The sequence below is a fragment of the Cebus imitator genome, unplaced genomic scaffold, assembly GCF_001604975.1.
Source record: "Cebus imitator isolate Cc_AM_T3 unplaced genomic scaffold, Cebus_imitator-1.0 Scaffold28, whole genome shotgun sequence".
Taxonomy (NCBI): domain Eukaryota; kingdom Metazoa; phylum Chordata; class Mammalia; order Primates; family Cebidae; genus Cebus; species Cebus imitator.
The window spans coordinates 5,543,577-5,558,909 of record NW_016107343.1 but is presented as its reverse complement, the minus strand read 5'-3'; the positions used below and the strand labels follow the sequence as shown (position 1 = coordinate 5,558,909).

The 15,333-nt window shown below is 46.8% G+C and overlaps 1 protein-coding gene across 7 annotated transcripts in view; it reads left to right on the top strand.

Moving 5' to 3' along the window:
* The window catches only part of FXYD6 (FXYD domain containing ion transport regulator 6), a 39,682-nt gene extending 26,384 nt beyond the window's left edge, over nucleotides 1-13,298 (top strand). For 5 of the 7 annotated variants that reach the window (XM_017523384.2, XM_017523381.2, XM_017523383.2 and 2 more), the window contains 7 exons: nucleotides 7,618-7,680; nucleotides 8,359-8,397; nucleotides 8,522-8,596; nucleotides 9,205-9,241; nucleotides 10,032-10,081; nucleotides 10,447-10,496; nucleotides 12,013-13,298. In XM_017523384.2, coding sequence (XP_017378873.1) covers nucleotides 7,623-7,680; nucleotides 8,359-8,397; nucleotides 8,522-8,596; nucleotides 9,205-9,241; nucleotides 10,032-10,081; nucleotides 10,447-10,475 — 288 coding nt within the window. In that variant the 5' untranslated portion in view covers nucleotides 7,618-7,622 and the 3' untranslated portion in view covers nucleotides 10,476-10,496; nucleotides 12,013-13,298. The remainder of the gene's footprint in view (nucleotides 1-7,617; nucleotides 7,681-8,358; nucleotides 8,398-8,521; nucleotides 8,597-9,204; nucleotides 9,242-10,031; nucleotides 10,082-10,446; nucleotides 10,497-12,012) is intronic. The other 2 variants (XM_017523387.2, XM_037736683.1) reach the window with 1 other exon arrangement.
* The last annotated feature ends 2,035 nt before the right edge of the window (nucleotides 13,299-15,333 follow it).

Genomic DNA, 15,333 nt, shown 5'->3' with positions numbered 1-15,333 from the left:
AGCAAGAAAAGAAAAAGAAACAAGCACATTCTTGTAGGGAAAAAACAGATGGCAGAAAGCAGACCAAATGTATCAGCAGTCACAGTAAATTAAATGGGGTAAACTTGACAATTAATACAGAAAGCCTGACAATTAATACAGAATTTTTCAAAAATCCATCTCTTTGCTGTTTATAAGATGTACAGACAACACATAAAGACACAGAAAGGTAGAGAGTAACATAGAATTTAAGACAGGGAGGATCACTGTAAAATTCTAAAAGACCCAACTCATAGGACAATAACAGTTTTAAACTTTCTGTTAGAATGTTCTAAGAGACATGTTATCAGCCAGCTTCAGGTCTGTTCTTCCTGCACTCAGTAAATCACTGTGACACAGATTTTGCAAAAGAAAAGATTTATTCAGAAGGCCACCAAGCAAGGAGGCAGGAGAACAGCTCTCAAATCTGCCTCCCCAAAGGTAAGGCTTAGGGATATCTACAGGTATGGGAAATGGGGTTGTCGGAGGCATAGGAAAAGGTGGTTGGCAGTGAGGATCAATGAAATAGCAGGTTGATTCTGAGCAAGCATAGTCAGGGTTCATGGCATTCCATAGGACATGTACAGGATATGGTGGCGTTAGTGCGACCTGAGGGTGGCATTTTTAGCCCTCTGATGTCAAAAGGCTACCCTTCTGGGCACTTGCATATGCCCAGTTGAAGGGAGGGTGGTCTCATCCTTTTTGAACTCCACAGGAGCTAGCCCAAATTCCTGAAAAACAACCGAAGTAACATTACCATGGTGACCTGTGTATGTTATCTATAAAGCAGCCAGTGAAGGTTAAGTTTCAGCATTCAGTGGTGAGGCCTTCAGCTTCATGGAAAAAGGAGAAAAAAAAAAAGCAAATGACCAAAAGCAGGCAGTGCAGGTAGACCTGATCAAATTAACCCCTTGGTTTCAAACATGGGGATACAGTTCTAAATCCTTCCATGTGGTGGTAGATTTTAAAGTGACTGTCTTGATTTTTGGTAGGTTAAACAGTCAAAAAAAAAAGAAAAAAAGAAAGAAATTTAAACACAGTTGATAATCTTAATTTGTAGGCATGTAGAACTTTCTTCCCAACCGTGAAGGAATTCACAATTTTCTAAGCATGATGGAATATAATTCTTTTAATAACTGACCATTTACTAGGTCGTAAAGCAAGTCTCTCAATACGTTTCAAGGCATCTGTACATCATACAGACCATGTTTTCTGACCTTGGTGCACTTTAGTTAGAAGTCAATAACAAAAGCAAATAAAAATCACTAAATAGATGGACATTTAAAACACATACTTCTTAATGAATAGGTAAAGGAGAAGTTGTAATGAAAATTTAAAGTAGAATACTGAGAGCTAAACAATAATTCAACTATGATGGAGCACTTTCACTCTATTATAGAAGCTTTGAAGTGTGGTTTTTGATTATTGTTTAGTTCTTAGTATTAGACTTTAAAAGCACTTAGAAGGAACATTACAGTCTTAAATGCTTATATTGGAAAATAAGAAAAGCTAGATAAATATTAATGAACTAGGTGTCCAACTTAACAAGATAAACTTAAAAAAGAATAATAGAAGAAGCCCAAAGAATGTATAAGGGCAGAACTAAGAAAATTTGAAAACATACACTAAAGAGGATTAATAAAACCAAGAGTTGTTTTTTTTCTAAAAGACTAATAGCATTGTTAAACCTCTGGTGAAACTGATCAAGAAGAAAGGGCGTTGTCACAAGTAACATTAGGAATGAAAAAAGGGGCATAATTTTATGGCAATAAATTTGAAAGCAGAAGACAGCAAATTCCTTTAAAAATTATAACTCTCTAAATGTATTCAAGAAGAAATAGATCTGGAGAGTGCTATAACCATTAATTAACTAATTGAATGGGCCATTTAAGATCTTCCCACAAAGAAAGTCTCAAGCCCAGATGATTTTACAGGTTAATTCCACCACACACTCGAACAGATTATTCAAATCTTCTGCAGACTCTTCCAGGGAACTAGCAAGAGAGCAGATACTTGTTCTGTGAGGCCAGTACTGCCATCCCCAAACTAGGCAAGGTTAACACAATAAAATAAAAACTCCAGACCAATCTCATTCATGCACATAGATGCAAAAATTCTAAACACAGTCTCAGTAAGGCAAACCCATCTGTTTATTTTTTAAAAATTACATTTGTTTCATCCCAGAAATGCAGGGATGATTTAACACTTGATAATCTATACATATAATTTACTTCATTGGTAGATTTAAGGACAAAAACCATAGAAATAGAACACTCATTCATAATTAACATAAAACAGAAACATCTTGGAAACCAGGATTAGAGAGGAACTTTCAAAGCATTAGAAAACTCCATTTAAAATCAGTAATAAGACTGTGTGAGTGTGTATGTGTTGCGTGCTTGTGTGTTTGCCGTTGTTTTTATTCTATAATTCATTGAAATTCCTACCTGGTACACTAAGACAAGAAATAGAAATAAACAATGTAAGAATTAGAAAGAAGGAACAACATCATTTAAAGATGATATATCTACAGAGAAAACCCAACGGCATCTCCATATACATTATTACAAATAATTTGAGAGTTTAACAAGATTATTGGATTTAGGATCAATATGTAAAAATCCGTTGCTTTTCTCTCTACCAGCAAAAATTAGAAGATGACATTTAAAGGAGCAATTAAAAATCATAAGGCACTTAGGAATAAATCTAACAGAAAGTGTTCAAGACCTATATGAAAGCATTTATGGAACTTTATTGAAAAGGACCTAAACAAAAGATATATTTATACATAGGAGACTCAAGATCAGAAATATGTCATTTCTCCCCAGGTTGTTCTATACATAGGTCCATTGCAGTTCCCGTGAAAATCCCAACAGTTTTAGATGAATTTGAAAAGCCGATTCTGAAATTTGAGAGCAAAAAAACCAAGAATAATGAAGACATTCCTAAAGAAAGAGGAGAGGGAAGAGGAGAAAAAAAGATGAAAGTTTTCCTTACCACGTGGCAAAATTGCTATGAAGCTATCATAATTGAAACACAGTGGTTTTAATGCAGTTCAGACAAATTGACCAATAGATCCAAAGAGAAAGCCCAGAAATGTACACCAAATAGAAACCAGATATGTGATGAAGGTGGCATGGCATATCACAAGGAAAAGGGGAGGCCGTCCACCACTGGTACCAGGTTACAGTACCAGTTATCAGTATGGGAAAAAGTAAAACTAGACTCCTACCTCACACCATACACAAGCATCAATTCTGGATGTCAGAAAGATTTAAATGTAAAAGACAAGGCTTTAGGGTTTTTAGAAGAAAACTCTGATCTCAGGGTGAGAGAGGATGTCTTAAGACACAAAAATCATGGCATTCAATTATGTTAGAATTAAGAAATTCTGTTCATCAGAAGACAATTTTTATTTTATTTTATTTTATTTTTTGAGACAGAGTCTTGCTCTGTCACCCAGGCTGGAGTGCAGTGGCATGATCTTGGCTCATTGCAACCTCCACCCCCTGGGTTCAAGTGATTCTCTTGCTTCAACCTTCCTAGTAGCTGGGACTGAAGGCACATGCCACCATGCCTGGCTAATTTTTGTATTTTTAGTAGAGGCGGGTTTTCACCATATTGGTCAGGCTGGTCTTGAACTCCTGACCTTGTGATCCACCCACCTTGGCCTCCCAAAGTGCTGGGATTACAGGCATGAGCCACTACGCCCGGCCGACAATTTTTAAAAGTGAAAAAATAAGCCATGAACTGGATGGAGATATTTGCCATACTTAATGACAAAGGTTTAGTATTCAGAATAAGAAATGAACAATAATAATGTCAACTCATTTGAAAAATGGGTAAATGACATGAAAAACATATCATTGATAAAGAAACAGGAATGGCAAATATACATGGAGAAAAATGCCCAGCTCCATTACAGTGTAATCACATTAAAACCATCTTTTACCTCAAGATTGGCAGAAACGAAAATATCTGACAACAGAAAATATCTACAACCGGTTGTAGAGTAATGGGGACAGTCATATACAGCTGGTGGGATATTATCACAGAGATGACCACTGTAGAAAACAATTTTAAATCACACTGTGAAGTGTACAGTTTGCATACTATACGACCCAATGAATGACATCAGTCCTAGGCTTAAGTCTGGAACATAACTATTCAAACTGCAGAGTGTGACCCATTAAGTAGTCTGGACATGTTTTTTTTGTAAAGAAACAGAATAGAATAGAAAATGAAGTATCTCATTTGTAGTAAGTGTTATTTTGTGATAGTTATTTCTGGTATACATGAACATGTGTTAGTGCTGAGTTGCAATGTAAAATGTATTTCTTATGAGAGTGGGGAGCAAAGAATCAAAAAACCGTGCCCTTAGAATTCTTGTATGTGTGCCCTGAGCAGTATACACAAAAATGTCCACAACTCCATTGTTTATATTATCATAAAATTGAGGGGAAAAAAACAGACGTTTATTGGCAGGAGACTAGAACAATACATGATCATTTTCCTGCATAATGGAATATTACACAGCACTGAAAATGAATGCACTATAGCTAAATGTAATTATGTCAGTGAACCACAGAAGCATAATGTTGAACAGAAAAAGCAAGTTTCCAAAGACTATAAACATATCATAATTACAAAGTTCAAAAAAGCTACTACACTAAATAACATAATATTTAGATATATGTATGTGTTAAATATATCTTTTAAACAAAGAGCAAGGTGAATATCCATATGGTGGAATATTATTCAGCCATAAAGAGAAATAAAGTATGAATACATGAGCTCTGAAGACATTATGCTAACTTGAAAGTCAGACACAGCAGTTCATGTATTTAATTATTTCATTTATGTGAAATGTCCAGAATGGGCAAACCCCTTGAGACAAAAAGTAGATGAATGTTTTCAGGGTCAAAGGGAAGGGGAGTGAGGAGTGACTGCCAATGGATACAAGTTTCTTCTTGGGATGGGGCAATGTCTTGGAATCCGAGCGTGGTGACGGATGCACAGCCCTGTGAATATTCTAAAAACCATTGAGTTGTACACTTTAAAATGGCAACATTTCTGGTGTGTTCATTGTATTTTTTTAAAGAACACTGACCACTTCAAGATACCTCTTAACGTATCTTGAAGTGTGCAGTTCAGTATTGTTAATTATGTCATACGATGTTATATAGCAGATCTAGCACTTACTCATTTTGTGTAACTGAAATTTTGTATCTGTTGATTGGCAACTTTTTGAAAGATGTGCAAGGGAATGATTAAAAATACATATTTTCGGGGAGGCATAGCGGCTCATGCCTGTAATCCCGGCACTTTGGGAGGCCGAGGTGAGTGGATCACCTAAGGTCAGGAGTTCAAGGCTGGCCAACATGGTGAAACCCTGTCTCTACTAAAAATACACAAAATTAGCTGTGTGTGGTGGTGTGTGCCTGTAATCCCAACTACTTGGGAGGCAGAGGCAGGAGAGTCATTTGAACCTGGGAGGTGGACGTTGCAGTGAGCTGAGATTGCACCATCGCATTCTTACCTGGGCGACAGAGTGAGACTCAGTCTCCAAATAAATAAAGAAATAAAACAATATATTTTCAGGATACTGACTACCCCTGGGAGAGAGGCAGGGGGATGAGGAGGAGGAAAATAGGGGTCAGTGCTGCAGTCTTTGTAAAGCTCCAGTTCCTAAGCTGCTGGTTTATGGGTGTTTATATTATTACTATGCCTCATTATATGTGTATGTTACATATATTTTTATACATATAAAATACAGTGTAGCATTCAAAGGAAATATAAATGTGAAATGAGATAGCTTTAAAAGCACATTGCCTGCTTTCTGACAAAGGCTTTCTGAATCAAGGTTTAGGCCTCAACATGCTATAGATGCAGTCGTTCTGACCCTTGGTGGCTGAGAGGTGAAGTGCAGTGGCGGTTGCTTGCTCAAGGCTAGGGGATGGTAGCGATCGTGCTGAGGGCAATCAAGGTCCTGGACTAGACGGATGTCCAGGGATTCAGGCCACTGCTGGTTTCACCCTACATGGAAAACAGCACCCAGCCTTGGGCTTTCCTGGTTCAGGTTCCTTTGCTGTCTCCTCTCTGGCTCTTGACCGTGTTCCTTTAAGCCCAGGAGTAAGGTGCGTGTCTAGCCATTGAAATCTATTCCTGGGTGCGACCTCCAGTCCCTGCCTCCTGCTTCCATCAGGATAGCTCACCTGGGGCCATCCACCCAGAGACCAAGACTGATGAGCTCCTGAGCAGAGACCTCCGCATCCTGTGAGGAAGCAGAGCCCGGGGTGCTGAGGCTCAGGGAACCAACCTTCAAACTCCTTTTGTTGAATCAAACCACCTTTCTGGAGTATTCTGAACCAAAGCCTGTGGGAAGAGTTGACTTAGGGACTTTTGAGGGGTACCTGAAGGAGGGCTGTCAGTGCATCAGGGCGCAGGAAACCACAAGCCTCCTCCGCACCAAGCTGGCTAAAGTACAGGAACATTAGTTTATTGGCCCCATTTAATCCGATATTAAGAGACACTCTGGCTGGGCACCATGGCTCACACCTGTAATCCCAACACTTTGGGAGGCCAAGGTGGGTGAATCCGGCCGTCAGGAGTTCGAGACCAGCCTGGCCAAGGTGGCTAAACCCCATCTCTACTAAAAATACAAAAATTAGCCAGGTGCGGTGGGCGCCTGTAATCCCAGCTACTCAGGAGACTGAGGCAGGAGAATCACTTGAACCTGCGAGGCAGGGGTTGCAGTGAGCCGAGATCACACCACTGCACTGTAGCCTGGGTGACAGAGTGAAACTCTGTCTCAAAAAAAAAAAAAGAGACAGAGACATTTCTGATGGGGTATTGGTTGTAGGAACCAGATAAGGAAGTCCCAGACATCTTCATGAACTAGAGATGGCCACAGAAGAGTGGCCTGGAGAGAAGGACACAGATGAGATCACCAAAGTCACCCCCAGAGGCAGCGTGATGGAGGAGTTACTATGCTGGGTTAGGATCGAGGCCCTGCTGCTCACTCTGGTGCATGTCAGTTAGCCTTGTTAAGCTTCAGATCCTCGGCCTGGGTTAGTTGTAGTGCTTGCTAATTGTACCAACTGAATTGTGCCAGTGAATTAATACACGCAGAACATTCACTAAGACTCCAAGAAATGTCAGCTGGTGGGGGCTCGATCCTGTAATCCCAGCACTTTGGGAGGCCGAGGTGAGTGGCCACTTGAGGTCAGGAGTTCGAGACCAGCCTGGCCAACATGATGAAATCCCATTTCTATTTAAAAATACAAGATATTAACCGGGTGTGGTGGCACACACCTCTAATGCCAGCTACTCAGTAGGCTGAGGCTGGAGAATTGCTTGAACCGGGAGGTGGAGGTTGCAGTGAGCCGAGATCGTGCGACTGTATTCCAGCCTGGGCAACGGAGTGAGACTCCTCTGTCTCAAAAAAAAAAAAAAAAAAAACTGTCAACGGCTTGTGCTTATGTTATCTGAACCCTCACCCAGATGGGGATTTGACTTGGCCCCTGGTCAGGCTGATGCTTGGAGCTGATGGATGGAGGCTTCTTAGCCAGAGAATCATTTTCCTCCCTCTGTCCCCAGACGCCATGGAGTTGGTGCTGGTCTTCCTCTGCAGCCTGCTGGCCCCCGTGGTCCTGGCCAGTGGTAAGTAACCCCCGGGACCTGACTGTGACAAGAAGAAAACGCTGTTGAGCCCTCTCTGCTGGAAGGCTCTGGGCCCCTTGGGACTTTAGGGCTGGGGGACTCTAAGGTACTTCATGCCTGGTCAGGGGCCCCTCCCTTCAGTCAGCAGAGAAAGTCGTGGAGGCAGCAGCCATTTATTCACAGACCTCAACACAGCCTGCGCCTCTACCTGCAAGGGTCCAGCAGGGCGTAGTTTTTAAGCCCCACAAGCTCACCGGGCCTCTGTGGACCTGTGGCCTGAACCCTGGGAGCCAGACCTCCACATCAGTCTCTAGACCGTAATTAGCCAGCGCTGGCCTCATGCAAGTCACATGTCCTTCCCTGGTCTCGGTTTCTCTGTATGTCACAAGAGGAAAACTGACCCTGCCTTCTGGGGATGATGTAAGAATGAAAGGGGGCAATGAACATGGATGTTGCATGATTCAGAGCCTCGATGCCTTCCCTGCCCTTGGCTCTCAGGGTGTCCCTAACCCCCTAACTGGCAGGCCTGCCCTACCACGCACATCTGGGCATCTCTGCTTAATGGGTGCTGCTCCTCGGGAATCCCTTCGTGGGGACTGAGGTCTGTGAGGCAGGGTTAGGCATCTGGGAACCCGGTGTGTAGCTTTCTTTCTCTTGACCACCTGTTTGTTTTTGCAGCAGCTGAGAAGGAGAAGGAAATAGACCCTTTTCATTATGGTGAGTGACGGTGTCCCGGGGTGCAGGGGTCAGGGGGAGTGCAGCCCTGCCTGGCAGGAGGGATGGAGGGAACAGACACCCTCTCCCTGGCCTCTTCCTCTCTCACCCTTGGTTCCTTTGGCAGACTACCAGACCCTGAGGATTGGGGGACTGGTGTTCGCTGTGGTCCTCTTCTCGGTTGGGATCCTCCTTATCCTAAGTAAGTTTGTTCTTTTGCTCACTCTGTAAGAGCAATGACTGAGGCTGCTGAGCAGGTGGGGACAGTGTGAGAGCCTGGTTGGTCTCTTTCTTGGAGAGGAAAGGGGAGTGCCTGTCCTCCATGTTATCTTCATGACCCAATAGAGTGCTGGGCACATAGTAAGTGCTCAGTAAAACAGTGACTCGGGAACAGAGAAAATGTGATGTGACAATGAGCATAGATAGGGATGGGCAGGGCAGCTTCCCAGTGCTTGGTGTAGGGCATGAATGGGGCAGTCATGGAGGAAGGAGACAGCTGCTGCCCTAGTGTGCGAGGGATGTGCCCCCCAAGTTCATTTTTCCTGCATAAGCCTGATCTGCACAGATCCCCCTTTACTCACATCATGAAGAGGGCTGGTGGTGTAGGTGTAACCATTCCAGCTGTGGGATATATTTCCTTTGCCCCAGAAGAAGCTACCCCATCCGAGGGCCACTGCATGCAGCCATGCAAGCTGTGCACTGCCCAGGTCTAGGCGGTGCCATTGTCACAGTCCCATGACCTGCACAGACCCTTGGCCCTGCTGTGGCCAAGCCAGGAGCATGACCTTGGATGGTTTCTTTGCTTTTCAGGTCGCAGGTGCAAGTGCAGTTTCAATCAGAAGCCCCGGTAAGGATGCCGTGGCAGCGGACATTGGGGGTGATATTAGGTGGGACCGGATGGACCCCTGGTGTGTGACCCCTAAATGGGCATTCTCCTGGAGTCTTATCTCGGAGGCAGAACGTGTGTTGGGGAGTAGGGGTGGAAGTTTGAGGACTGCCAGGTAGACTCTGGGGCAAAGGAGAGGTCAGAACATTGCGGGTCAGCCCATCCTGTCTCTTCTGATATACTCAGGGGAGGGAAAGTGCATGAGAAAGTTCTGGAACATTTTCTGGAGGCCCTTGGGACAGTTGCACCTGGGAGAAAGGAAACAGAGGGCTTCCTGGCCCCTCTTGATGACCAGGTCCTCTCTACAGGACCTGCAACACGGCCCCCACTTGTCACCTGTTCATGAGGCTCTTTGAGCTGAACAGACACATGGACCTTCTTTCTACTCCCACATAGAGGCCGTGCCCCATTCAGTAACTACAATAGCCAAGGGTAACTTGAACCCCAGAAGTCCAAATCCTGTGGCAGGACACACCCAAGCTCCCAAGTGGCCCTAGCTCCCCCCTTCCCAGGACTTGGTAGAAGTCGAGGCCTGGCATTGAAGGGTGCCTGTAAGTTCACTCTGAGTCTGACCCTTCAGTCCAGACCTCTCGCTCTGCCCCATGCACCCCACAGAAGAGCGAGCTCCAGCCCTCAGAGCACTGGGAGGAGCCTGACCCCAAGAGGCTGTGCCCCAGCAAGGAGCAGAGCAATGCTTTCTGGGTCTGCCCTGGAGATCTCTGACGGGGCTGTGCATCTCTTTTTCCCACAGGGCCCCAGGAGATGAGGAAGCCCAGGTGGAGAACCTCATCACCGCAAATGGTAACTGTCTGCGACACCTGCACAGATGGAAAAGAGGGAACAGAGAGATCCCTCTGTGGCTCAGGAAGGGACCGTTGCCAGGTGCATGGCCTGCTATAGCCAGCCAGACGTGCTCCCGCAGTGCCAGGAGGGGGTCTCCAGGGCCTCTGCGGCACTGCCACCAAACAGGCTACTACTAGTGGCTCCTGGTATTTACAGAGCACCTGCTTGTGCCAGGCACAGACCCCATATCATTTAATGGGCACACAACCCCATGGGGTAGGCATCACTGTCCACAGAGTCAGGCATAGACACAGCTGCTGTTGGGGGTGGCCCACTGGGGTGAGGAGTCTATGCACTATAATCCATTCTGGTTTTCTTTCCAGCAACAGAGCCCCAGAAAGCAGAGAACTGAAGTGCAGGCCTCAGGTGGAAGGTGAGGTGCCCACTGCCTGGCTCTGCCCCTGCTGCCATCACCGTCTGCATCGGGGCCTGGGCAGGGTTTTCAGGCGGGAAGGATGGGGATAGCTTTTGCAGTGGACACAGCTTTTATTATGGGCCCTGCTGTGAGGAGCCTTCAGGAATCCGAAAGAGGCAATGATAGAGATCAGGACCAGAAACACCCGAGATGCCCCACACATGTGCGTGCAAACACCAGCACCTGGGGCTTCCACACAGCCCAGTGGTCCAGTTCACAGGACGTCATCCCAGCTGCCACATGGAGAGAATTAGTTAGTGAAATGCCCCTAATCTCTAAGTAGCATAAAGATAACGGCTTTCCATGGTGATTCAGAAAGTACTTTAGGGCCACTTTTGTTTTAAACACCTTATTATGAAACTTTCCAACCCTACCCAAAAATAGAGCAAATAGTATATGATCCCTCCCTCTACATTTAGGGGCACTGATTTTAGTGTCTGTTTCCATTATTCATTGTAGGGACACAGGAAGGTAGTAACTGACAAACGCTGTACAGTTTTTAGAGTGCAGCCACATGCACAGACTCAAGTCTGCCAGAAAAAGCGGATGGGACAGGTGGGGCCTTAGCCCATTTATAGATGAAACCAAGGTCAGAGGGACTAGTCCTGTGGAGAGTGACAGCCTGGACTGTGAACTCGGGCCTCTGTGGCTGTGGGTCAGCCCCACTGCTCCTCCCTCCCTCCTGTGTATCTTGCTTTATGACATGCCCTGGAATATCCTAAGGGAAAAGGTTTGTCTTTTGTCAGTTCACTTCTGCCTTTTTTGTTTCCCCATGCGAATAAGGCATCACAGAAAGGTATGTAAGTGTATCTTAGATTGTAAGCTAAAAGAGATTTCTGGATGACGGTGCCCGACGCACCAGCTTCTACTGTGGTTGTAACAATACTGCATGCCTGTATAGCATTTAAATTTTTTCCTAAGTGCTTTTGCGCCCTCCTAGCAGCCCGTGATGGGCAGAGCAGGGCTCATTACACCCGTCTTCTGGAAGGGGCTCTTGAAGGCAAGTGATCATCTAAGCGTGAATGGAGGAAGATCCCGATCTAGGAGGCAGATGCCCTTCCTGGTAGCTTGGTGTTCTGTGTATTTCACCACAGACTGAGAGTCTATGGGATGGCTCAGAGGAGGCAGCCTGGAGATGAAATGTCTTCTCATTTTTTTTCAAACTAGTTCTTTCTCAGAAACCTTTTCTCCTAAGGCTCAGGACTGTGAGCAGCCATTGGGGAGGTCCTGAGTTTAACAACTTCCTTTCTGTGCCTGTCAGGCTCCAGCCCCGCTGGGAGAGGCTTTCTCTGATCCGCCCCCACCCCCTTGCTTCCCTCTCCTTTGCCTCTCTCGCTTCACTGGGAACGTGGGGCTCAGAAGGGCTGTCCTTCCAGGCAGTTCAGTGGGCAAGTGCTCAAGGAAGGGAGAGAGGCAGATAAGGGTACCAGAGGCGAGCTAAAGTGTTTTTAATTGAAGTTCTCCTCCCCCTCAGCCTCCAGAACCTGAAGGCCACTGCTTGAACCTTTGGATGCAAATGACACTTAAGAAAACCGGCTACTTCAGCAACAGCGCTTTCCCCAGGAGAAGCCAAGAACTTGTGTGTCCCCGCCCTCCTCTCCCCTCTAACGCCATTCCTCCACCTGATAATGCAACTAACACTGGCCTCCCCACGCAGCCTGCGGTCCCGCCCACCTCCTGTGATGTGTGTGTGTGTGAGTGTGTGTTTGCTGACTGTGTCTTCGTGGCTACTCGTTCGTGGATGGTATTGTGTTTGTTAGTGAACTGTGGACTCGCTTTCCCAGGCAAGGGCTGAGCCACATGGCCATCTGCTCCTCCCTGCCCCCGTGGCCCTCCATCGCCTCCTGCTCCTAGGAGGCTGCTTGTTCCCCGAGACCAGCACCCTCTCCTGATGGAGGGATGCATAGGGTAAGAGCACGGGCAGGAGTCTTCAGTCGTCTTGGGACCTGGGAAGGTTTGCAGCACTTTGTCATCATTCTTCATGGACTTCCTTCACGCCTTCAACAAGAACCTCACTTGCTTATCCCACCCTGACCCCGGTCTGAAGGTCTCTTAGCAATTGAAGATACAAAGCAAGTTGCTGGTGAGCCCAGCGTTGACTTGAGGCAAGCTCCGCCCTTCCATGGTTAATTTCTTCCCGGGGGACTTCCACAAGTAGTCCCCATCTGCCCTGCCCCTTCACAGAGCGCCCGGGATTCCAGGCCCAGGGCTTCTACTCTGCCCCTGGGGAATGTGTCCCCTGCATATCTTCTCAGCAATAACCCCATGGCCTCTGAGACCCTACCCCTTCCAACCTTCCCTGCTTCTGAGATTTCAGTCTACAGCCCAGCTCATCCAGACGCAGACTCCAGACCCTGCAATTGGGTCTCTGTCAGGCAGTAGCTGAGGGATTTCCATTCCGTTGGGGCCAGCACACTGGGATGAGTGGAGGGACAGAAGAAGCCTTTGCTTCTCTGCTCACATCTCCTTGGATGGGCAGCAGAGGAACTCCTGCCTCCTTCGTTCTGCCTGTTGGTGGTCAGAGCGGTGAGCAAGGTGGGTTAGAGACTCAGCAGGCTCTGTGCAGCCCCTGGGAATGGTGAGAGGTTGAAGGTCATAACAAGAGTGGGAACTCAACCCAGATCCCACCCCTCCTGTCCTCTGTGTTCCCGTGGAAACCAGCCAAATGGTGCGCTGTGATCCATTGCTGTTCTCTGTGTTGTGATCTATCCTCTCAACAATGACAGAAAAAAGGAATAAAATATCCTTTGTTTCCTAGTGGCTCAGAGGTGCTTTCCTTTCTTTTCTGTGAAAGAGCTTGAGTGTTGGTAGGTCTTGTGGAACCTGCAGGGCCAGAGGGAGTCCGTCCATGGTCAGAGGGAGAAAGGAAGGACTGGAGAGCCAGTCATGTAGGCACAGGGCCACTTCAATTGCTGTCACTGTCACCTCCTCCCCACTTCTCTCCCTCCCTTTCCTTTTCCTCCTTTACCCTCCTCCCCTCCTGCTCAACCCTTCCTCCCCCACCTCCCCATCATTTCTCTTCCCCCTCCCTCTCTCCCACCTTCCCGAGGCCACTGGGCTCAGGCCACATCCCACAGCAGGATCTGTTCATTGCACACTGTCTTGGAGCACAAAAGGGAGTCACAATGTCTTCTCCAAGTGTGCACTGGCCTGGAATAAAACGTCCTAACATTCCTCTGGTCAGTTCTGGGGCAACTACCTAAGGACTTGAAAACAGAGTCTGGGGTGGTGTCTCCTACCTGTAATTCCAGCACTGGGAGGCTGAAGCAGGAGAATTGCTTGAGGCCAGGGGTTCAAGACCAGCTGGGCAACATGGTAAAATCTTGGCATGGTGGTGAGCACCTGTGGTCGCAGCTACTCAGCAGGCTGAGGCAGGAGGATTGCTTGAGTCCTGGAGTTCCAGGCTACAGTGAACCATGATTGCACCACTGCACTCCAGCCTGGACAACAGAATGAGACCTTGTCTCTAAGAAGAAAGAAGAAGGGATCAAGGGAGTGACAGGGTGGGTGACGTGGGTTATGAAATGCCCCCTCCTCTGTGGAGCTTTCTTGGGCGTTAGGTAGAATTGAATCCCTTCTTTTTTTTTTTTTAAGATGGAGTTTTGCTCTTGTCGCCCAGGCTGGAGTGCAGTGGTGTGATCTTGACTCACTGCAACCTCCACCTTCTGGGTTCAAGCGATTCTCCTGCCTCAGCCTCCCAAGCAGCTGGGATTACAGGTGCCCTCTACCATGCCCGGCTGATTTTATTTTTAGTAGAGACGGAGTTTCATCATGTTGGCCAGGGCGGTCTTAAACTCCTGGCCTCAAGTGATTCACCCACCTCGGCCTTCCATAGTGTTGGGATTACAGGTGTGAGCCACTGCACCCAGCCGAATCCCTTTCTCCTTGTGCTCCAGTCACACTTGTTTGCTGCGTTTATATTCACACTTCATACTTGGCATCCATACTGTGGCGCCCAGGCAGGTAATGCTAATATGTGAATCCGCTGTAGTGACGATGGGGACTGGGGCCTGCAGTCACCTACAGCGTCCTCCCAAAGACGTTCTGATTCAGCTTTCTGAAAAGCACTGTTGGCCGAACAAACACAGATGTAGGCAGATTCTACGTGGAGGTTGCCCATGTGCAGCTTCTGCCTCTAGTGTTATGTGTTTTTATTGATGTAATTTCTGGAGGTCAAGGACTGTGTCTGCTCTACAGAAGCCTGGAACATCTTAGCGTCTCAATAAAAGAATCGACCCCTGGAATGTCTTCATGTCTTCCATCTTGAAGCCAGCCCTTAAGGAGCGGGACCCTCCGGGCCCATCTCCTTCCAGCCCCACCTTCTAAGACCCTAGTGACCTGGCACCTGAAGCTATAGCAGGAGACAGAAGCCAGTGCTCCTTGGGGTTCAGATGGGGCCTGGGAACCACCACCTTCCCTGCCCAGTGGCCACTCAGGCCCTGAGTCCGCCTGGATTCCGCAAGTTGTTTAGAACCGAAGAACTGCACAGATCCACTTGCTGGGTGCCTTCTCTACGTGTGCTCTTGCTTCTGCCTTCAGTCCCCTAGGCCATTGGAGAGATTCAGGCTTTGGCCAGGCACGGTGACTCATGACTATAATCCCAGCACTTTGGGAGGCTGAAGAGGGCGGATCATAAGGTCAAGAGATTGAGACCATCCTGGCCAACATGGCGAAACCCCGTCTCTACTAAAAATATAAAAATTAGCTGGGTGTGGTGGTTCACACCTGTAGTTCCAGCTACTCGGGAGGCTGAGGCAGGAGAATTGTTTGAATCCAGGAGGCAGAGGTTGCAGTG